This window comes from Bactrocera dorsalis, chromosome 3 (assembly GCF_023373825.1).
Source record: "Bactrocera dorsalis isolate Fly_Bdor chromosome 3, ASM2337382v1, whole genome shotgun sequence".
NCBI lineage: Eukaryota > Metazoa > Arthropoda > Insecta > Diptera > Tephritidae > Bactrocera > Bactrocera dorsalis.
In genome coordinates this window covers 10,346,496-10,370,866 of record NC_064305.1, presented here as the reverse complement: position 1 = coordinate 10,370,866, position 24,371 = coordinate 10,346,496, and the positions used below count along the sequence as shown (strand labels likewise).

Below are 24,371 nucleotides of genomic sequence, written 5' to 3'. Positions count from 1 at the left end.
TTAATAAGAAAATCGAAAATAAAATTGTTATTATTCTTCCTTTTAAAATTATATTTATAAAAATTTATCAGAAGTAAATTTTAACAAAAATAGTGTTAAAAAAGAAATTAGATTGCAGACTTTTTTCAAATAAATACAGCCGATCTGGCATTTTTCTAAAATTTTTTGACTCTTACCACTTTCATTCAAAACTATATTTCAATACTACAAAATTGTATTTAACTCATCATTTTAAAAATAATGCATATCGTCACTTAAAATGCTAAACACGTTTCAACAAAAAAATCGAAATTAAGTTTTTTATTGCTTACGATTCACTACATCATATTACACATATGTGTCATACAATTTGAACTTCTCGCTGTCAAGTGTAACCAATATATAGTACTACTACCAATAGTATAACCATTTTATAACCAAAACTCAAATTTGGTTTCTATATGTGGTTTCTATTATATCGTTTTTCCTTCACCTGTAAACTTATTGAAAATGATTTTACATTATTTTGCATTTAAGGTGGCGATATACTAAATATGTGACCACTCTACAAGTCACCAATCGATTAAATCACCTGTTAATTACCCAACAACGCTACAAGAGATTTCTGTTAAAGTTTCTATGAGTGACTTAAGGCCCAATTGACAAATTTCACGGAAACTCTGGTGTACGTGTGATCGTTCATTCCCTTCCTACGAGTACACGGAGTCTATATGTTAGTTTCCACGCTAATCCTTTTAATGTTTTTGAATTTCGGTAGTAGTGACCTGCTGGTCATGTAATAGTGTGGTGAAAAAGTATTTTAAAGCTCTTATATGGCTTAGCCAGTATTATGTACGTTGCCATATTGTATTGCTAACGGCATTTGTAGTCACACGCATACATATGCAGTTTGGTGTGCTGAAGCAGTTATAAAAGATCATACATATGTATGTATGCAAGAATTAATTCATATTGAATATTTTTTTTAATTTTAATTTATTTTATTGCTTAATTTGGCTAATAAATATATTTATTTATTATTATTTATTTTTATATTTTTTTCTATTCACGTAGGTGTGTAGTTTCAAAAATAGTTAGATGCATATGCGTAGATTTTAACATATATACATATATGTATGTATATGTATATGTTCGTCTGTTGTTTTTTTTTATTTGCTAAATATTCATTCGCATGCGAAAATTGTACCAACTTTATTGCCATATCTTTTCATTCTAAAAGCTGATTGTTCAAAAACGTTATTTCTTTTCGGTTTATTGGACTAAGTTTTTAATTATTTTATTTTATTCATATTAAAAGTTTACTCTTTTTATTTCACTTTTAAACAATTTTATAAATTACTACTAAAATTTTGAGCTTGCCACATGTTCATATTTCTAGCACTTTTTGCTTTATTAAATCTGTGTTCTATAAATAAATAACAATTTTCAATTTAATGCAACAGTTTTTTGATTTTTTTTCTCATTTTTATTTTCTTCGAATTTTCAATTTGGATTCTTTTGTCTTAATTTAAATTTATCACACGTGTGTATGTATGTATGTCGTTATACAGTTCTTGCTTTCCTACTCAAATTTTACTTTTTTATTGACAATTGTTGTTGTTTATTTTTTATGTTTTCTCATAACCTTAGAACACTTGTATTGGCTTGTAAAGTCCCGTGTAGCCGCAGAGGCGCGCTCGTAGTGCGGGTATCAAGAAGGCAGCAGAAGAGATATCCTTGAGCAAGTCAGCACATTCGCACACCAACAAATACATTTTATCGCCACGCTGCGAGGTGCTCTTATGTAGAGCAATACGACGTAGACCAGCGGCGCGTGGCAAATAACTGTTGTGCAGTGGAAGAAAAAGAGAAGAGTGGAAGAAAATATATTATTTAGTGCTGTAATAAGGAGTATTTTATAGGAGTTTATTAAAAAAGTATCACTAGTTGCGATTTGCCCGCTATAAGTAACGGGTGATCCATGTAGAGGCACTTTTTTCAAGTCACGTTCTGTAAAGAATGTCTATCGCGTGTTTCGCTCAACTTATGGTCTATATAATCGGCCCACTTAGCATACTATACGCAATACCATCACCCATCTTGAGACCCAGCACTCATCATTGGATAATATTTGACCAAATAGATGACGTGCAGCACGCAGTGAAGAAAATATAGCAGCCGTAGGTGAGAGTGTACACGAAGACCGTGGAGAATCGATTCTGCGCCGTTCGCAGCAACTCGGACTGACGTACGGAACGACTTGGCGTATTTTACGTGGAGATCTTATATTGAAAGTATATGTACAAAATACAGCTTGTGCAAGAACTGAAGCCGCTCGACATTCCCAAGCCACATCGCTTCGCTTTGTGGTCTCTTGAAAAGCTCCAAGAAGATCCGACGTTTTCGAGACAAGTTCAAGAATGAGGTTCATTTCTGGCTCAATGGGTATGTAAACAAGCAAAATTACCGCATTCGGGACGAAGAGCAACCTGAAGAGATTCAAAAGCTGCGTTTTCATGCAGAAAAATCCACGGATTGGTATGTTTTGTGGGCCGGTGGAATCATCGGTCCATATTACTTTAAAACGAAAGTCGAAATCGTCGAACGAGTCATCGAAAATTGGACTCAACGGATGGACCAGAACCATCTGAGACGTAGCTGTTAACGTTTGAAAGAGTCTTCTAAAAATAAATGCCAAGGAATGTTCTTGTTCTTGAAATTTGAAGTTTATTTACTTTTTCTTTAAAAAATTAAGAAACTTAAAATGGGATCACCCCATACAATATTGACCCGATCTATTGAGGGCCGCCGTATAAACGTCTTCCACATTGAAAGTATTATTTGTTTTTTAGTACAAGCCCGAAAAAATTTCCTTCCCTTTCTAGCTTTTCAAACTGCACTTACCGATATAGCATACGCGCGCCCGTCCAGTACAGCCAATTCTTCTCAAAACGTTCACCGTCATCGCCTTCAAAAACCTAAGTGAATATACAAAATTCATTGAAATTAAATATTTCATACACTTGAGTGCAAAAAATTATGCAAAGCAATATTAACTCTACACTGTCTTCTTCAATGTCTAGCACATGCTGATATCAACCCTTTATTAGTGATTTAAAATTCCATTTTCACTCTAGATACAGGAATAGCGCATTATTGAATATACCCTGCAGGAAATTTTACTTAAAGGCAGTTTGCGTGCTTAGGCTGGTTCGAGAAACTTTTTACCTTGATGTTGTTTCACAATATGATGATTCAACTCTTCAGCGTAGAAAATTACTTTTGAGTTTCCATCCAATCTTTTCCTGCAGGGTTGCTACACTGATAGTGCTTTGACAGCTAACTCATATAAATATTTAACTAGACTCAAGCATGTTAAATAGCAAGTTACGTTTATGGATACTTATATATAGCTACCTCTAACGGCACATGCATACCTTAAACACGCTGATTATATAGCCTGTTGCTGGCGTCTGTGTCTTCTTGAAGCTACCACTTTCATTGGGTGCTAATACCAATGGCGGACGGCAAATGGCAGCCACTTCGCTGTACAAGTCCAAGGTATGAGCGGCAGTATATCTAGATGCATAAGAGAAAATAATGAAATATGGAAACTGTCTGGAAGTATTATTGTAGGTATGGGTAACAATGAGAAGGTTATATGTAAACAGTCATTGGATAAAATGGCTTACAACTAAGTCACAAGTGGAACACAATGAGCTTTTGCTACAATGCCAATATTGTTGGATTATTTTTAACAAGGTACACAGATAAATCAATCATCAAACACAAACAAAAGCCTTACAAACCGTCAATCCTGGCGCCGGACTACCCTTCACATCAGCCCACCACCATTCTACCAGGGTTGTTTTTGGTTGACCTTGTCATTTGTGACGGATTCTTAGAGCGGGTTCTCAGAGCGGTTAGACGGTTTTGTCAAAGGTTCTCCATAGCAAAAATGGACCTAAGGACTTACCGATATAAGCCGAAAGGCGGCCAAATACTAAAACAATTTTTTTGTACCCTAATAGTCCTTAGTATTAATTCACTTCTTTAGTCACTACATCAAGTCAGGCGCGAATACACAAGAGAAAACAAGAGTTGAAAGATGCTGAAGATCATATCTCTGACATCGATATAACAAGTGACATAGGACCACTCCTAACAACTTAATGAATGTGCGTGGTATTTTATAAAAGTGGTAATGATGACAGTGATCTCTAAACTACAATCTCTTAATACTCACTTTAGTGATTTCGGCTCGAATTTCGATAGTGATGAGACGCGTATGCCCGAGTAAAAGTGCGATGGATCCGTTTGTGTAGTATTGATTAAATAGTACGATATAAATGGAAAATCCGCTGCAAAGCAAATCAAAACAAATTTCTTTCACCACTCTACATTTACACGTGCGGTCAACCTACCATTCTTCTCCATATTGGCCAGTAGCATGCCACCCACCGCCGTATTCGCCTGCTGCACCTCGGAGACGAGCTCGGCCGCAACGGCGCGTTGTTTCAACAATGGATGTGACAGCGGCGACTCCAGCATTGGATCAATCGGTTCCAAAGGACTCATCAAATGTACGAGTATGCATAATTTCGGATCGGAGACCTCTAATATGCTGAGTGGGCTATTGGTTTTACCATCAGCTGAGGGGGCGGGTAGCTGCAAGAGATTTCTACATTTTAACACAGCAACTGTATATTTTTGCGCACCTCACTTACCGGTATGCCAGCTGGCAAAAAACGATCGACACTGTGTACCGGTATAATAAAGCAATCGCGATCCAGCGCTGACAATGAAATCGGTTCCGAGCGCACTGCAGCCGATGTGCCGGCCGCATTGTCGTAACCAACTGGAAAAATTTGTTTGTTGACAAATTATTGTTTGTTTTTGTAAATATTTTAATTAATTTAAGAGTAGCAAAAAAATTAATACAAAAATGTTGGTTACTTAGCACAAAGCTTTATGAAGCTTTTAGTTGTAAGTTTGACAAAGCTTTGTCGTTTTTTCAGATTTGATAACTTTTTAAATTAAACAGAACGCAGTAGTATAAAAAGCTTCCACTGTTAAAGGACTTACACATATGATTTATGAGCTGATAAGCTGCTTAGAGCTTTTTAAGCTACTGCTGGTGCTTTTGCTGCTTTAAAAGCTTTGTTGGTTAGTAATATTTTGACCAAAAAAGACAGATTTTGAGGTTTAAGTAGTATCTAGGAGATAGCAAGTATACTCTTTTTGATACAACAGTTACATATAATTTATATGACAGTTTGTTGAAAGCTCTTAGAGGTCCTTTTTATATATTCTTGTGCCAAAATTTTTTTAACAGCATTACTTTGCATATTTAGTTTTGTTTAAGATCAAATTAATCGAAAGCTTTTAATAAATTTAGCGGAAGTGCACTGAGCTTTCAATTAGGTTAAAAAAAGCTCGGGAAAAATTAATTTTGACTTTCAGAAACAGCTTTCGATCAGGTTAAGATCAAATTTAATAATTTTAATATATTTACCAGAAGTGCGCCGAGCTTTCGATTAGGTTAAAAAAGCTCGAGTATAATTAAGTTTTGAGTTTCAGAAATAGTTTGCAATTAGGTTTAAAAAGCTGAAATGAAAATAAATTTCAGTTTCTAAAATAGCTTTCAATCAGGCTAAAAAAGCTCAAATGGAATTAATTTTCCGTTTCAGAAATGAGCTTCAATATTTTTCAGTAACTATCTATTAATAATTTTTAGTTAATTAATTGCAATAAGGTTTTCAGCTATTTTTGGCAGCACAGGGGAAACATGAAACCAAAATGTACCGTTAAAAAGCTTCGAAGTCGTTACAGTTTTAACAAAATTGATTTCTATAAGCAATAAATCGACAAAACAACACATCGCAGAATCACCGACCGTTACCCACATTGACAAAAACTTTAATATTTATAGACGCTTCCGTTACGAAAGCACAAGGACAAGAGGCTTTACGAAAAAAAAGCTCAATTCAGCATTTAAGTAGTTCATAAACAACTTCAAAGTCAAACTTCGCGGAAAGAAATAAGTTCAAGGTCACTTTCTGCATTATGCGAAATTTACAAAAACAACTTTAGTGCTTAAGGAACTAGAATTTCTCTGAAATGTGCTTTTATTGGCCATCGTTCCCCTGTGTGTAATATTTTACGCTAAAATCTGCTTCTCCAGCTTTCAAGGCACTGTTAGACATTGGGTGAGGAAGGGTAATGATTGGAGTAAGGATGGGTAGGAAGTTGTAGGAGTTGTGATGGAAATACAGGTTTGTCTATTTGTTTAAAGAGTAAACGCTATAACACATATTAATACAATTCATCAAATAATTTTTTTAATTAAATTTTTTTCGCTAAAAATTAGTTTTGCAGCAATGGCTTTTGGTAGTTTGATTTATTAACGACAAAATATGTACTTAAATTACGATTTTTTTTAAATTTAATTTGCATTTTACTTTTATTTTCGTTATGATTATTATTTTTGTTGTTGTTGTGTGTGTGTTTTTTTTTTTTAATTTTGTCAGTCGTATTAGAGAGGAAACGGAAATTCAAACCTTGCCTGGCAGCTTGAAAACGCGCCGTTGTTGTTGCTGCTGCATTCGATAGTACCGTAGCAACCTGACCATTCCGTATTCTAACACTATTATTCCATCTTAATAGAGATATAGACGGCTTGCGATCGACTAGGGGCTGCGGTGTGTCCACTTCATATGGCTGAGGTGGAAGTGAAAGTGATGTTGTGGTGGTCGATAACGGTGTGCACGCACCCGATAAGGCAGTGCACCTTTCTGCAATGAGTTCTGTTGATTTAAAGGATGTTTGTTGTTGTTTGCATTTACTGAATTTTGTTTGGTGGTTTTTGTGTACTTTTTGATTTTTAGTACGTGTATGTTTGTATGTAAGTATGTGTTTAAGTGATGCCTTTAACTTACTACAGTGTAAAAACTACATATGCGTGTGTGTTTGTGTTAGTGAATTAATTACAAGAACCGTGTATAATTTATATACAATATATGCATACGATTAGCTTAATTGAGTCAATTAGCTTTACTGAGTCAATATCTAAATTGAGTCAGTTGTTTTAATTGTCTGAATTAGCTTATTCGACGCGACGAATTTTACGGAGCCAATGTCTTAAATGAGTAAACTTTCTTAATTGAGTTAATTAGCTTAATTGAGTCAATTAGCTTAATTTAGTCAATTATCTTAATTAATACAATTAGCTTAATTGAGTCAATTATCCTAATTGACTTAGATTTTTTCTCCCTGATTAAATTGGCTTAATTGAAGTAATTATAATTTTTTCCTATACGTACGTACATACGTATATATTCTGATAAATTTCAAATTGAGTAACTACATAAGCAGCTGTCCAAAATGCTTATTAGATTAAAACCAGACCTAAATTGGTATCATAAAATGACTTTAAAGAATTCAAGTTAACTTATGTGCTTATGTATGTTCTTCAGTATACCTGAGAACAAGTTTGAATTAAAATAGTGCAAAAACTACATATTCGTAGCCGAAAGTTTGGTATCGGTGAAATAATTACAAAGAACCGTGTATAATTGTTTCAGTAACTTTATTCAGTCATTTTGCTCAAGTGAGTCAATTAACTTAATCGAGTCAAAGAATATTCATTTAGAGTCAATGAACTTTAACTCGTTAAGTCTAATTGACTCAATTAAGCCAATCGTCGAGATTTTAGCTAATTACTCAATTAAGTTTAATGACTCAATTAAGTCTAGGCGTTTACTGTAAATCAATTACGAGTCATTGAGTTAGTTAATTTAATTGAATCAATTTTCTTAATTTGGTCAATTAGCTTAATTAACTCAATTATAAATTTTCCTTCGCATATATATTCACGCAATTTTCAAAATTTAATAAACTAAAAGACTGTCGGAAATGCCTATTGGATCAAATCCTGACATAAATTGACTTATCAAATAATATACAAAAATTCAAAATGGTTTGTAATTCAAAGGTAATTAACTCTATTATAAATTTTTCTTCGTATATATATTCACACAATTTTCTAAATTTAATCAACTAAAAGACTGTCAGAAATGCCTATTGGTTTGTAACTCAATGGTAATTAACTCAATTATAAATTTTCTTCCCACATATATTCCAATAGTTGCCTATTGGTCTGAAATCAACCTTATGAAATGATTTGAAAAAATTAAAATGGTTTATAATATACGATTTACCTTAAAAGGAGTTCAAACTAAGAGAAAATTATGTCGAGCTATAATTTAATAGAGTATATAGGGTGTAGCTATTTTCCAACTCTTAAAAATCATAAAATTTTCTGTCCGGCACTATTTCCTACTCTTGACAAATTTGACAAAGTTTTTTCATAATCAGTTTTCTCTAGTCTTTTAATGTGTTCCTGATCAAAATGAGTGGGAAAAAATGGAAGTCTCTCGTGAACCGGGCACTCTTGAGTTAGTTGGTAGAAAAGGAGGCACAGATACTTCAAAAATTTTATTAATCAGTCGCAGTTTTCTCCCTGGTTATACTGGCCATACATAGGCCTACTGGTTCTTAGCAATGCTAGATGAAGGTTCAGTTTGAGGTGAAAAGTTCGTCCCACAGGGCGTCAACGCTTTTTGCAAACTTTAAGAGCGAGTTGACATCTACGCTTATCTCCTTTGAACTCCGAAGCTCCTAGAGTTGCTTACTAGATCATGCTGGACAAAGTCACAGGAGAGATATTATTTTCTTCACTCTACAAATTTTATTTTCTTCATTCTAACCTGAAATTTCCATTCGGTTAGCTTTCGGGTTACCCCAATATATAACTAATGAAGACCACTTTTATAAGAGACTTACGGATTAGTATAGCTACTATGCGTTTATATGCGAAATGTTAATTTTTTGAGCATTAAATGAGAATGCTTGACACACATAGAGGATGGAAAATAAACAAAAAACGAAAAAGAAATATTATGAAAACGGTGCAATTTAGCGACGCGTGAGCGAACCCAAACCACTACGGGTGCGTCAGTGTGTGAGTCGAGTTAATTGTGCCGTGTGAACGTTTGGAAAACATTGTTTTGATCTAAAGGAATGGACACGTTTGCCGAATCATTAATTTGGAAAAATTTCGAAATTTTGGAAAATTGTTTAATTTTTTTTTTTAATTTTTTGAAATTTTTTTTGAAACTAACGATTTTTATGAATTTTGTGTTTCGTTACTTTGTTTTTGATTTTCAATTATTTAGTGTTTATTTTTTTTTGTAATTTGAAAACAAGCGACTTATTGCAGAATGGTGCAGCTAACAACAACATTTATGCATACGCCTACCTTCCCCCACATCCATGCCGGGGCGACTGGGTGCAAAGAATAAATGCGTCCGATAATGGATCTCCTCCTGTTGGGCGCCCATGTCGCGTGAGCGTTTCGTGCGATTAGCCTTCGGTTGCAGCTTACTGCCGCCGCCACCGGACTTTCCACCTCCACCTTCGCGAAAATGCTTGCGAAACATTAAATTCATTTTGAGTGCTTTTGTTGTTGTCTTTTATTTTAACTTTTTGTATTTGTATTTTTTGTTGTTGTACTTTTGGTTTTGTGTTTTTGTTGTTGTATTTTTTGTTTTTGTATTTTTTGTTTTTGTATTTTTTGATATACCAAGTATTATATGTGTTTGTTGGTGTTTTTGTATATGCACTGTGGCTGTAATTGCTTATGTGTGACGTGACGTATGAGCAACCTAAGTTTGTATACTTAATATTTTCGGTGCCTACTGTTGCTGTTGTTGTTGTTAATTTATGGCAATAATATAGTTGTTGTAATTGTTGTTGTTTTTATGTTTGCCTGTTGTTGCCGTTCACGGACAATTTCTCAGTTTTGTAAATACTGCAGCTTCTGGGTGTATTTGTTTTTGTTGTTATTATTGTTTTTGTTGAAATATACCAAAAGTTAACGGTAAATGCAAATATGTTGACTGTATATCACTACTTTGATTATTATTTTACTTAAAACTACATTTTGTTGTATTTTTTTTAATAAATATGGCAACCCTAATCAGTCAAATTCCGTTTCACGCAAAATTCCACCAAATTAAGCCGACAAGATCCTCAAATAATAGCAGCCAATTAAATTTCACACAAATGCTGCTCATTTTCTATAGTCCCAACAACAATAGCGGCGACCGAAAATTGCCCACAGCGTCAAATTCGCATTGCAGCAACTTTGCGCACTAACTGTTGCCAGCAAATATGCACGTGGCGAAAATAAAAGTGGACAGGAAGCGCGGGGGAGGCACAGGGACCAAAAGCAGCTTGATGCATGGCGCAAAACTTTACGTGCACGCTTGGGAGAAGTAAATAAAAAACCAAAGCGCGCATATGGTAAACCGTGAACTGTCTAACAGACTATATACAACAACAACAGCGTAGTAAAAGTGCACACAAAAGACCGGCAAGTGGGCGCACTAGGCACCATTAATCACAAACGCGGCAAACGCACGCTCAAACCACAAAAGTTTACAATAGAATAACAGCGCTCGCACCACTACTTGATACTCACTCCCACCTGCCAGTCGTAAACTCACTCTCACCCCGCTTTCACCCAGCCGTGCTTTTGTGCAATCATTCAGTAGCCCACTTGCTCAGTTTTCACTCACTCACTTCCACCCAGAAGCACTCTGCCTCACTCAGTATCACTCTTCCTAACTAACACTCAGTATCACTCTCCCTCAGTGCCACTCAAAATCACTCTCCCTCACTGCCACTCCGACTCACCCACATACTCACTCTCACTCACTTAAACTCACCGCCACTGTCTCTCATACTTGCTCTCATCCGCACACTCAATTACAATCAATATTTAACCCGCGGCGGATATAGCAAATTTCCGCTTTAACGGTAATGTTAGAGAGGAAATAACAAATTGGCACATTTGAGCGGCGTCGGCGGTGCGCCTGCAGTCACGCAATCTTAGCACGCGTGTATATTTGCGATAAATTACTGCTTGCGCCTGTTCACCCCGCAATTATACAATGTTATTTGTTTCTAATTGGTTTTTTGTTTCTCCCCAGCTACTTCAATTCCTACCTATACTCAATTTGAACATGGTTTTTTCATGAGACTAGTGTTGCCACTCGAGATTTATATCTAATGTTATGTTTTTAGTAACGTAACGCAATCCATTTTAATTACTAGCAACATGTAAATGTTGGTTCACCGCCCGGAAAGCGTTGTGAAAGTCTAGCAAACGCCCACAAGTGTCTATTCACATAAACGCCCTGTAGGAAAAATGCAACGCAATAAATATTTTTCGTTGCAGCAAACAAAAAAATTTCTTAAAGCATAGTGAGAGAAATATTTGAGGAATTTTCTCTACCATTACAACTACAAGAATAATTAATGGGTAGGAGAACCAATGAAGCTTAAGTATAATTTTTTTTTTTTAATTTTTGACAATCTCTAAAAAGTCTTCGAAATAAAATTCGGAAACGATTTAAATATGGAGGATGGAGTCATGTGTAGAAGTTGACGCAATTGAGGAAAGTTCTCTGATTGCCATTAACTTGGGAATGGCCAGAAACGATTCTTTTACATATGGCTCAAGCAGTTCACGACATCCGATATTAAACAAAGTATAAGTCCAGCAAGCTAAAGTGAGAAGGCGTAACATCCCTCCCCAGGATTGTGTGCTAGGTTTGGGACCGGCCAAGTAAAAAACGTCCCTAATGAAAAGAAAACAACAGCCTCGGATAATGACGCTCCTTTTGATGCCGACCGTGGTAAACTAATTAATGATCACGGTTTAAGGGCATGCACCTGGAATGCCCGGTCCCTCATTTGGGAAGGTGCCCCTGACGGACTGATTGATGTCCTGGTTAGAGTAAATGCTGACATCACCGCCGTCTAAGACAAGACAGGAAGTGAGACGAGTAGGTCTTTGTGGCATTTACTAAAGTAGACATATAAAGGATCGCAAATTCGCTGTGATATTCCGGGTGGCAGAGAGGCTCGCCGAGTCTTGGGATGCACCTCGGTGGATGAACGTCTTCTCACAATTCGCATGAAAAGGAAATACGATGTGACCAAGGATGCCTTCTATGAGCGCTTGGATTTCAAACTCGTGCTTTGCGCCTTTAACCACCGTGACGGTAGGTATCTTGGGTACAACAATCGATAAATTCAGCCTCAAAAATGAAACATCCCCAAATGAGTGCAGGCTGATCGATTACGTCGGAGCCCGAAATATGGTTATCTGTAGTACTAGATTCCAACATAGGAAAATTCATCAAGCTACTGGACTGTCTCCGGATCGAAAAGCCACCAACCAGATCGATCATATTGTGATAGACGGAAAACATGTCTTCAGTGTTTTAGACATGCATACGCTCCGAGGTCCTAATATCGACTCGGACCACTATCTTCTTGCAGCCAAAATACGCACCCGCCTCTGAAAAAACAAAAAAAAGGGTTCGATGTCGATAAGCTGCAATTACAACAGATAGCCGAACAATTTTCTACTCGACTTGCACTGCTGCCCTCTGAAAGCAATTGCTTACTCAGTCCGCTTGGATTTCGAGACTGACGCTATTGTTAGTGTTAATGCTGGTTCCAAGATGAACGAAAAATCCATAGCCGCTTTAAAAAAGACAAGGACATGCCTATGTAAGACTAAACATTATTGGCTCAAAAATCCCTTAAACCGGTTTTAAAACGGTATATCATTATCTCAACTAAGCCTCTAGCAAATTTAATACCGTCCGGAGAAAGCTTTCGAAGTTTCGTTAGTAGCTTTCAAACTTTCGTGTGATTCATAATTAGCTACTTCAACTCAACAATATGTGATAGTTGATTCAATATATAATAGTATTATTTACTTCCATCTTCTCCTAAACCTTTTCCCCTTCTTTGTGTAAAATAATTCCTACAGGGTTTGTACCCAAGTAGCATACACCTGTATGCATTGACGAGCGCAAACAGTTTCAGACCAAAAAAGGCCGGTGGATGTGTGTATTTCAATCAGTTGTTGGTGCTTATCAACAAGTAAACAAAGAGTACCATGATTTATGCAGATCAAGGCTTTTGTAGCATTGAAATTGGGTTTTGCGGTTTTGTGGCGCATAAAAAAAACGTATGAAAGACGCTGACAACGGAAAAAGAAGCGTGTCACAATTTTGATTTATGCACTTGAGCTTAAAGGATTAAAACCATAAAATATGTCGTGGTTGCAGTTTATTGAATTTTTCTTTATTCACGCAATGCTTTTGAGGTTTTTTTTTACATTGAAAAAATAATTTAGCACATATCGATAGACCAACAATAACACAGAACATATTTCTGGCATGAAAAGCTGTTTAAGTGAAGTTACTGTGATGTTTTGCTCCAAGGCCTGAATCGAAGCGGGATTGTCCGCATATACATTAGACTTTACATATCCCCACAAGAAAAATTATCAAGGTGTGATATCACCCGATCGTGGTGGATAATCGACCGGCCCAAAACTTAAACTTATCTACTAAACGAGTGTTCTCTCAATAAATCCATTAATTGACGCGATGTGTGGGAAGTAGCACCGTCTTGTTGAACCAAATGTTGCCGAAATCACGAACTTCAATTTCAGGCATGAAATAGAACCTTATCATCGCTATAACGGTCGCCATTGACGGTTATGTTCCTACTGGATAATTCCACGTTAATTCCACGGAAGGACAAACACACCAAACTGATTTCTTTCTAGATGAAACGGCTCTGAATATCGACAGTTTGTCCAAATAATTCAAACTCTCTGCATAACAAAAAACAGAACTCATTTTGACCAACTCTGAGCCTCTATTTCATTTTAACATCACATCGTTCTTGTCGATAGACTCTATACATACACATATGTATGCACGTTTTCTCCTGTAGTCTTTATACGCACGAACTTACGGTACCAAATACGTCAGTAGTCTATATATAGTCTGCTAATTAAAATTTTAACAACATAGCGACCTTTTAAATGCAGTCAAAACATTGAGGTGTTTGAGTTCCAATTTCTTACTTTCGAAAAATATTCCACAAACAATAACGATGAAGCAAAAGCGTCAAGAAAAACAAATTGAGAACAAAAACAATTAACATACAATGTAAATATATATGTACAAAAGAAAACCGATTTAAATATATATATACTCTGATATATACATACATACATATGTATGTATATACTACAAATGCGTATGAAAAATTGTATAAAAATGAAAATGGCACTTGAGAATCGCATTGCGACCAAAATAGAAATGCCAACGCGTTGGAACGTTGCAAAGGCAAATAAGTGAATATACTTTTTTTATTAAAATAATATATGAAATAAATTTTTAAGATAAAGAATGTATATTTATAATTTGGAGAAGAAAGTTGAAAAAAATTAATGATTTTTTAACAGAAAATTACTTTTTTGACAGATGTTATAGTCTATGAGATATATAGTTTACATTTTTTACAAAAGTGCTAGATATACTCGGAATTCTAAAACAAGTTGACTATATTTATGAACATATTCTAAGTCTATGAACCAAATTTCGAGCCAATCAATTGAAACAATCCCTCAGGGTAAAGTGGGAGATAGTTTATAGCACACTGTATTAAGAAATAATGCTTCAAGTTTTTAATTAACTTCCATTGTGATAAAAAGTACCCGGGAAATTGTATGTTATTTGATATTTCATAAAAATATATTTTGCCAAGTTAGTAAGATTGTCCTATTGTTCTTGTTCAGAATCATTGTGAATATTGAAAAAGGCTTAAGGTAACTCAGTTTTATCAAAATCACATGCCTACGAGTGGCACAAAATCTTCAAAGACAACGGGCGAGAGCTCATTGAAGACATGCCTCGTTCAGGACGACCTACGACCTCTTCATCTGATGACAATATTAAAAAAGTGATAGATATGGGGCTTGAAGTGATCAGGAAAGTGTTAAAGATATGGCAAGGGAGCTCGACATTTCCCGTGAAAGCGTTCGAATGATTTTGGCGGTTATTTTGGATATTAAACGCGTTCTTGCTCGACGCGTCTGGATAAATCTGAATTTTTGGTACTTGGTCTTGCAAATTCCGATCACACATTCATGGAGAGAGCATTATAACTGCTGATGAGGCATAAGTTTATGCGTTTGACATGCAAACAAGTCAACAGTAATCATAATGAAGGGGAAAAAAACGAGCCGAAACTAAAAAAAAATACGCCAAAGCCGCTCAAAAATCAAAATAATGCTCATTGATTGCAATTTTTTTCGATATTCGTAGTTTGGTGTATTATTAATTTGTTCCATAGGGACAGACAGTCATATATATCATAACATATCATATCAATTCATAGATTTTACACCATGATAATGCAACATCGCATCGAGCCACGATTATGACCGAAGCCAAAACACAATGAATACCAACGATCAACCACTGTATTCACCACATTTGGCTCCGCTCCGTGGAACCAGTTTTCAATCGATCGAAGAGATAAAATGAGAATGATAAATGAAAGCCATCCCAAAAAGTCCTTAAAAAAAGTTTTCCGAGGACTGGAAAAATCGTTGGAATAAATGAAGTCCCTTAGAGAAAGGATATCTCACAAATATGGTTGTATTCACACAGCCTTAGCCTTGCTGTCGAAAAGACTGAGCAGATCCTAATTATGTACTAGGAAACACATCACACAGGAAGTAACTGTGCCAAGTGCGGTTATTTCAACTAGATCTACTCGCAAATAAGGAAATACTACTCTGGTTATGAAATAAGGACGGAATAAAAATTCACATGTCACAAAACAATAGGCGAGAAAGCAAACACTTGAACTCTACTAAGAACAAGAGAGTTAAAATAAAGATGAATCACAAAACTATTCAAAGATAAAGAGATATAGCACTGTGAGAAACAGGTGAGGTGAACTACTACTTAACACAGGTGCTCTTTGGCCCCGAGTATTTCCGAAAGTACTTGTACAACATGGAAAAAACAAAGGATTCAGCTTATATTTACGGAGACGAACTATTAGTCAACGCAAACCTTTTTAACTGCCGACGATGGAAAAAGGACGAAAAAAACAAACTTTGAGAACTCTAACATGTTGTAAGAGTATAAAAATGTGAACCAGAGAAGAAACTAGCCGTAAATTACCTCGTACCACGCAGTAAAAAAGAGATATGAACACATACTCTCCTGCCCCGGAAAATTCGATTCAATAGAAGGTGAGCCTGATGCTGACACCAAAATGGTAAGTATTCAAGGCGTCCATGCAGAATAGAAACCGACCCAAAATTGATCCATCTTGGTACATCTTGGAAACCTTGCCCTGATGTAATGTGAAAGCGATTCCGGGGGAAGGAAAAAATCCGTGATAAAAGAGGGTGATGTTTTAGTGGAATACCAGTCAACCTCTATATGGTTGGAAGGCATTTTAAAACCTCCTTACGACCTAAACAAAAATCCTTATACAGGCTATATTAAGTTTACTACGAATATTTGTAACACTCAGAAAGAAGCGAAACGTCTAATCCCCTGTAAAATATATATATACCTAAATGATCAGCGTGATGAGCAGAATCGATTTAGTCATGTTCGTTTGTCTTTTTATATGTGCACTAGCGTTTCAGTTTTGGAGATATCCGTCTGGAATTTTGCACACATTCTTTTCTCAACAAAAAGCTGATTATTTTTCGGAATCGCCTATATCGAACGACTATAGCTTATAGCTGTCATACAAACTGAACGATCCGAATAAAGTGCTTGTATGGGAAACTCTTTCATTTAACGAGATATCTTCATGAAATTTAGAACGAGTTATAGCCTAAAGTAACGATGTAATCTGCGAAGAAATGGTTGAAATCGGCTCACTCTAGCATATAGCTGTCATACAAACTGAACGATCCGAACCAAATGTTTGTATGGGAAACTCTTTCATTTAGCAAGATATCTTCATGAAATTTGGATTGAGTTATAGCCTAAGGTAATGATGCAATCTGCGAAGAAATGGTTGAAATCGGCTCACTCTAGCATATAGCTGTCATACAAACTGAACGACTCGAATAAAGTGCTTGTATGGTAAACTCTTTCATTTAGCGAGATATCTTCATGAAATTTAGAACGAGTTATAGTCTAAAGTAACGATGTAATCTGCGAAGAAATGGTTGAAATCGGCTCACTCTAGCATATAGCTGTCATACAAACTGAACGATCCGAACCAAATGTTTGTATGGGAAACTCTTTCATTTAGCAAGATATCTTCATGAAATTTGTCATGGGTTATAGCCTAAAGTAATGATGAAATCTGCGAAGAAATGGTTGAAATCGGCTCACTCTAGCATATAGCTGTCATACAAACTGAACGATCCGAATAAAGTGCTTGTATGGTAAACTCTTTCATTTAGCAAGATATCTTCATGAAATTTGGATTGAGTTATAGCCTAAGGTAATGATGCAATCTGCGAAGAAATGGTTGAAATCGGCTCACTCTAGCATATAGCTGTCATACAAACTGAACGACTCGAATAAAGTGCTTGTATGGTAAACTCTTTCATTTAGCGAGATATCTTCATGAAATTTAGAACGAGTTATAGTCTAAAGTAACGATGTAATCTGCGAAGAAATGGTTGAAATCGGCTCACTCTAGCATATAGCTGTCATACAAACTGAACGATCCGAACCAAATGTTTGTATGGGAAACTCTTTCATTTAGCAAGATATCTTCATGAAATTTGGATTGAGTTATAGCCTAAGGTAATGATGCAATCTGCGAAGAAATGGTTGAAATCGGCTCATTCTAGCATATAGCTGTCATACAAACTGAACGACTCGAATAAAGTGCTTGTATGGGAAACTCTTTCATTTAGCAAGATATCTTCATGAAATTTGGATTGAGTTATAGCCTAAGGTAATGATGCAATCTGCGAAGAAATGGTTGAAATCGGCTCACTCTAGCATATAGCTGTCATACAAACTGAACGACTCGAATAAAGTGCTTGTATGGTAAACTCTTTCATTTAGCGAGATATCTTCATGAAATTTAGAACGAGTTATAGTCTAAAGTAACGATGTAATCTGCGAAGAAATGGTTGAAATCGGCTCACTCTAGCATATAGCTGTCATACAAACTGAACGATCCGAACCAAATGTTTGTATGGGAAACTCTTTCATTTAGCAAGATATCTCCATGAAATTTGTCATGGGTTATAGCCTAAAGTAATGATGAAATCTGCGAAGAAATGGTTGAAATCGGCTCACTCTAGCATATAGCTGTCATACAAACTGAACGATCCGAATAAAGTGCTTGTATGGTAAACTCTTTCATTTAGCAAGATATCTTCATGAAATTTGGATTGAGTTATAGCCTAAGGTAATGATGCAATCTGCGAAGAAATGGTTGAAATCGGCTCACTCTAGCATATAGCTGTCATACAAACTGAACGACTCGAATAAAGTGCTTGTATGGTAAACTCTTTCATTTAGCAAGATATCTTCATGAAATTTGGATTGAGTTATAGCCTAAAGTAATGATGAAATCTGCGAAGAAATGGTTGAAATCGGCTCACTCTAGCATATAGCTGTCATACAAACTGAACGATCCGAATCAAGCGCTTGCATGGGAAACTCTTTCATTTGGCGAGATATCTCTACGAAATTTGGCATGAATTATTACCAAAGAAAACTATACTATCTGTGAACATATTGTTTGAATCGGTTCATTATTGCATATAGTTGTCATATAAACTGACCGATAATAATAAAAATCTTCTAAGGAAAACTTTTTTATTTGACAATATATCTTCATTAAACTCAACACAAATTATTATCCAAGGATATGACACAATATTTGAAAAAAAATTTCAAATCGGACTATTATAGCATATAGCTGCCAAACAACCTGTACGATCCGAATAAAGTGCTTGTATGGAGAACTCTTTCATTCGGCGAGACATCTTCACGAAATTGGGCATGAATTCTAAAAATTCTAAATTCTAAAATTATTTATTAAATTTAATTTGGTTCAAAGACATAATTTAATAATTATTTTTTATAAATTTTCCTTTAATAAGACTCACAATTTTTAAAATGCAAACACATTCAGCACAAATCTAACTTAATTTGAAATTTTTAATATTTTTATTGCTTGTTAATTTGTATACTCGTATTATTGGTGTCTAAATATAACACATGCAAATTATTGATGTTATTTTTGTTGTTGTTTTATGTTGTTGTTTTTGTTTCTTAATGACTTAACAAACACAGATCATATACATACAGACAGATAGTTATACATAAATCAAATTTTGTTCAATATCAAACAGGCGGACGGATGTGGAAGGCGTTGGATAAGCGCAGAATAGTCAAATCTCAACTACAGTGCTAAACTAATGGGATTTGTTGTTGCAACTTAGTGTTTTTTCGCCCTTTCTCGTTTATTACTATGCCACACGCGAAGTATCGTCGACATTTATGCAATTATCTGCTTGTATAGTTGTTGCTGTTAATGAATTTTATTTCCGTATTATGCAATTAAACGCTATTTTTAACACTTGCAAACACATTTATGCAGATTTATAACTTGTTTTCCCAAAAGTCACATAAATTTGCCAAACATCACTTGAAATTCTGCACTCATGCATACAAAACACACACTGAATTCACTAAATTTTTTCACAACACTTCCGCAGCATACACAGTAACTAAATCAAGCGAAGAATCATTAAAACAATTGTGCCCAGCACACAGCACACACCAACAGCGTGTGTATATATGTATGTATGTGTATGCGCACGAGGAACGAGCGAAAATGTCGCGCGTCACCGACTTTGTCAAAGGTCTGCCATTGACACTCGCGTGCGTGCGCCTTGAAATTCTATTTTATAAATACACGTCTGCCTGTACACTTGTGTCCGCCACGTCTGGTCGTTCGTATGAAATGCCCAAACGACCGATGGCTTGTAAGCGAAAGATCATTCGAAAATCTGGCTAAATTCTGCGAAGTGGCGCGCAAAGCACTTGGCATGCAACTGTCACAGCTGATCGTGGCTGCTTTTGGCTTTTGAGTGTGGACAATCGCGAGACGCTGTAGCTGTATTAACGAAGCTGATCGGAGAGGCGAAAGAGAGATAGAGACTTTTTATTTTATATTTTTCGTTTTTTTTACTTGATTTTTTGTTGTTTTTGTTGTTGCTTTTTAAGTAAATGAGTGTTTTTTGAATGAGGCAAACCAAATTTTTGTATCAATGCTCAAAGTATAATGACTCCCAATCTCGATTTGAGTGAAATGTTGCTCATACGTCATGTACGTCTATTGAAAGTCGCTTCACAATGGCGAAAGTTTGCAGTCATCAGAATAATATGTTTTTTAAAAGTATATACATATGTATATGATCAGCTGAATGGATTTAATCACAACCGTCTGTCCGTTCATCTATATGTAAGCGAACTAGTTCCTCATTTTTTGAGATACCAATCTGAAATCGATCTGAATCTTCCCGAAATTTGTCATGGATTATTATCCAAGGCAGGGCAACAATCGCCGAAGATATTGTTGAGATCGAACCACTATAGCATATAGCTGCCGTACAAACTGAGCAATCAAAATCAAGTTTTGGTATAGAAAATAGGATATTATAGCTTCGGGATCGAAGTTAAGATTTCTTCTTGAATGCCTATATTTTTAAGATAACACTACTAGTAAATGAAATGAGCTTCCATCAGCAGCTGAAAACTGGAGACACAAAAATTTCGTATCAAACGTGATTTACTCCATAAGTGGTTCCTGCGTTCACTTCTTCGCTAAAGTCTGTAACTTGCCTTGTTGAAATACAACGAAGCCAAGGTACAAAGAAAAGGGTATGCTCATTAGATTAGATTAGATAAGTAAATGAAGATTGCACCGCGACCTAGCATCTATTGTGCCGTCTTCTAAGTCACAACGTCTCATCTAGCTCCAGCAAATTGATAAATTCCAACATACTGCCAAGTGCTATTGAGGTTTTGTGATCCCTATTTGGAAGCAAAGATCCAAGGGCCTTTATCCTGTGCCTACAGACCACTGTGCGGCTATTTAGCAGTTGTTTCAGACTCCAAATCGCAGAAGAAGCTGAGCTCATGTTATGTAAATGCTTCTTGAGCTTACAATGGCCAATGTAGAAGGCGACAATTAGTTGGAGTTGTTGCTAATGCTTCTTCCTAGCCACTGCTTCATCCTTGCGAAGCAGGTCATTTATGGTATGGGGGTGGATGCTGCGGAGCGAGCAAGCTCATCGACCAGTTCATTCCCTGCTATACCTTTGGGACCTGGCACACTAATAAAGTGATACTGATAAACTATTCAGTCGTTCTATACACTCCTGCAGCAATAGCGATTTAATTTTGTACGCAGAGATCGCTTTGAGTGCCGCTTGAATATTGCTTAATACAGCGTTGGATGTTCAATTCCACACACCGACTAATAGCAAAGACCTCTGCTTGGTATATACGCGGGAAACTACCCATAGCTATGGAGAGTTTTGTGCATGGTCCTGCGATCTCTACGCCAATTCCCTCCAACGTTTTCGAGCCGTCGCTGTACCACTTGATTGTATTTCCCCTAAGCAGTAGCTCGAGAGCGGAATCGTTCTATTCGTGATTCTGCTGACGGTAACATTAAACTTCCTAGTGAAGTTAACACTTTTGGTAATGCTATCTCTTGGGAGAAGAGCCTGTGGTATTTCGATACTTAGGTCCTTCATGCGTTGGAAAGAGATTACCTTACTTCTGCCACACACTTCTGCTGTCATTTGGAGCAGTGTGTGTTTAGCGACTTGACCGATTACTAGGTGAAGTGGTGTGGGTTCCCGCAAGACTTCAAGTACCGCCATCGGACATGTGCGCATGGCAACCGACACGCATACGCAGCTAAAGCGATGCAGCTTCGATAGTTGAAGACTGCGATGCTTTCGGAGGCCAAACGACCGCACGATCATGGTGTAACAATCCTGGCTTGCTGCGCCATGATCGACCAGGAAGCCAATTGGACACCATAAGTGCTTTCGTAGCTTTGACCATATTTGACCATATTAGTCATCTCTATCTCTCTGCATCCAAAGGTTAGGTTCCTGAGGCCAGGCAGGGACCAGCGTCTCGTAAATGGGACGATAGTCGTCTTCCAGAGGTTGATGTTTAGTCCAGCACCTCTCTACCATCCATAGTCTAGGCCTAGTCTGCTTTGTACGATATCGCAGAGAGTGTTCTCAAAATTTCCTCTGGCTTTGATAACAATTTCGTTCGCATGTCCTTGACAGCGGATTCCATTGTCAGTTTGCAACACAAGCAGTTCGTCCACGACTGACAGCATTCCTTCCTGTAGGCAGCCTCCTGTTGTGCCAAGGCGAATACTGGTATCTCTTACTCTGCTTTCGGGTATTCTTCATACTCTACAAGATTTTTTAAAGTCTATCTAAAGGAATTTCTACTCAAAGAACGTCCACAGGCAGAAATCAAATATTTTACTCATTCCGAAGTGACAGTCAAATACATGAACATATGTTGAGTGGATTGCTTGAGTAAAGTCGAGGGATGAGTCTAAAATATTGCTTCTAAAAATATAATCATAAATAAACTAATCAATTTATTGTTATTTGTTTACTATTTGAACTTAATTTTAATTGCCACTTTCGCATTTGTTTTAATTTAATGACTACTAAAAGTCGTCAACTGCATTTATTTACCGTTACTATAGTCATATGCCTTTTATTATCTTCTTGTACCGGCAGCGTCAATATTCATAGTGAACTCACGCAAACACCCATACACACACATGTGGAAAGTTTCATGCACTTGCTAAGTTACGCCGCCAGTTCGTGTATTCGTGTGTTTACCTTTAGTTTTTAAGGTCGCCTGCAGAAGACAAGGACATCGATTTAACGTAAGTAAATAGAAATCAACACAAACACACGCACACCGACACATTTGCATGGAAATTAGCGTTTCAGTGCAGATGTGCACATTCACATATGCTGACTGGTACAAACGCCTGAAAGTATGCGGCTCATTTCAATTGCTATCTGTTTGTTTAGGCGCCGCGCTGTTCGGAGAGCGGCAAGGGCAGGGTTGTCATGCATAAACATTTGCCACTTAAATTGGCATGCTTTGCCGGCAAAATGTTAATTGAGTGTTTCACTAATGTAAATTTGTTGTTTGATTTTGTATCTTGGCTTGTTTATTTTCTTTCATTATTTATAGAAAGAAGTTGTTTATCTTTAGTTTGTATAAATTTTACAATCTATTAAAAAATTAGTAATCAATTATAAAATTAGTAATTTTTGTGTAATTTGAAACTGGTAACTGGTAAAAAACCTAGCTTAAAATCCAGTAAAACTCATCTTCCATACGAATTTTATTTCGAAGTAGGTTACGCATACGCCATGTCATACTCAGTAGTTTCATTGTCATACCCATTACGGTGTCATATTGACAGAAATCAGGCTTGAAAGAAAGCGTTGTTAGTGGAAGCATCAGATTTTGGGAAAGTGACTTCACAGATGCTTTCTTCTAGCACAAAATGGCTTAAAAAGATTTTTATCTTAAACTTGGTCGGTCAATTTGTATGGCAGCCATATGCTGTAGTTGTCCGATCCGAACAATTTTCTCAGAGATTGTTGCGCTGTCTTCGGTTATAAGACGTGCCAAATTTTATGAAAATAACTTTGCAAATAAACAAGTTTTCCATACAAAGACTTGAAATTGATTGGTCAATTCGTATGGCAGCTATATGCTACAGTGGTCCGATATCGGCGGTTCCAAGAAATAAGTAGCTCCTTAGGAAGAAAAGCACGTGCAGAGAATTTCAGAACTATATCTTAAAAACTTCTCATATATCGCCTTAGCTCGTACGCTTATAATTTACATATATACATATGTATTTAAGTAGTATAGTTTGTAGGGCCTCTGATGTTTCATGCTGAATGCTATGAGCTTCGTACAAACTTAATATCTTATACCCTGCTCTCGTGATAATGAAATAAGTGCCTCCCATTTAACTCCGTGAGATAAATTTCTGAGTCTAAACTCCACGGCAACTAAGCTGAAAAGTCTGAGATCGTATTCAATCAATTCCAATTTTCACAAAAAGCAACAAAAAGGCTTAGATCTTCAATCATGGAAACTAAAAAGTAATTGCTATCCAATATAGCATTGGATTTTTTTAGGTTAGGGCTTTAGCTCTGCAAAAGCTATAGAAATAGCAGTAAATATCTCTGAAATTTACTAGTATTATACTCTTGGTCCATAATTGCCGCAAAACGCCTTTGAAAAGCCTCAACCCTACTAACGAGTAGCTCTTGGAGCTCCTACTATCAAGCTAGTCAGGAGCTTACTTTGAACTCCTAATAAAGATGTGTATTAAAATAGGAGATTTTTTTCAGT

General features: G+C 36.3%; 1 protein-coding gene across 10 annotated transcripts in view; it reads right to left on the bottom strand.

The window, feature by feature from the left end:
* Positions 1-525: 525 nt before the first annotated feature.
* The window catches only part of LOC105233814 (uncharacterized), a 38,116-nt gene continuing 14,270 nt past the window's right edge, over positions 526-24,371 (bottom strand). The window contains exons 1-9 of one of the 10 annotated variants that reach the window (XM_049453034.1): positions 19,237-19,984; positions 9,299-9,859; positions 6,540-6,785; positions 4,707-4,837; positions 4,404-4,647; positions 4,226-4,340; positions 3,417-3,558; positions 2,884-2,957; positions 526-1,824 (exon numbers count right to left, since the gene is read on the bottom strand). In XM_049453034.1, coding sequence (XP_049308991.1) covers positions 1,626-1,824; positions 2,884-2,957; positions 3,417-3,558; positions 4,226-4,340; positions 4,404-4,647; positions 4,707-4,837; positions 6,540-6,785; positions 9,299-9,488 — 1,341 coding nt within the window. In that variant the 5' untranslated portion in view covers positions 9,489-9,859; positions 19,237-19,984 and the 3' untranslated portion in view covers positions 526-1,625. Of the gene's footprint in view, positions 1,825-2,883; positions 2,958-3,416; positions 3,559-4,225; positions 4,341-4,403; positions 4,648-4,706; positions 4,838-6,539; positions 6,786-9,298; positions 9,939-19,236; positions 19,985-24,371 lie in introns of those variants that run through there. The other 9 variants (XM_049453035.1, XM_049453036.1, XM_049453038.1 and 6 more) reach the window with 9 other exon arrangements.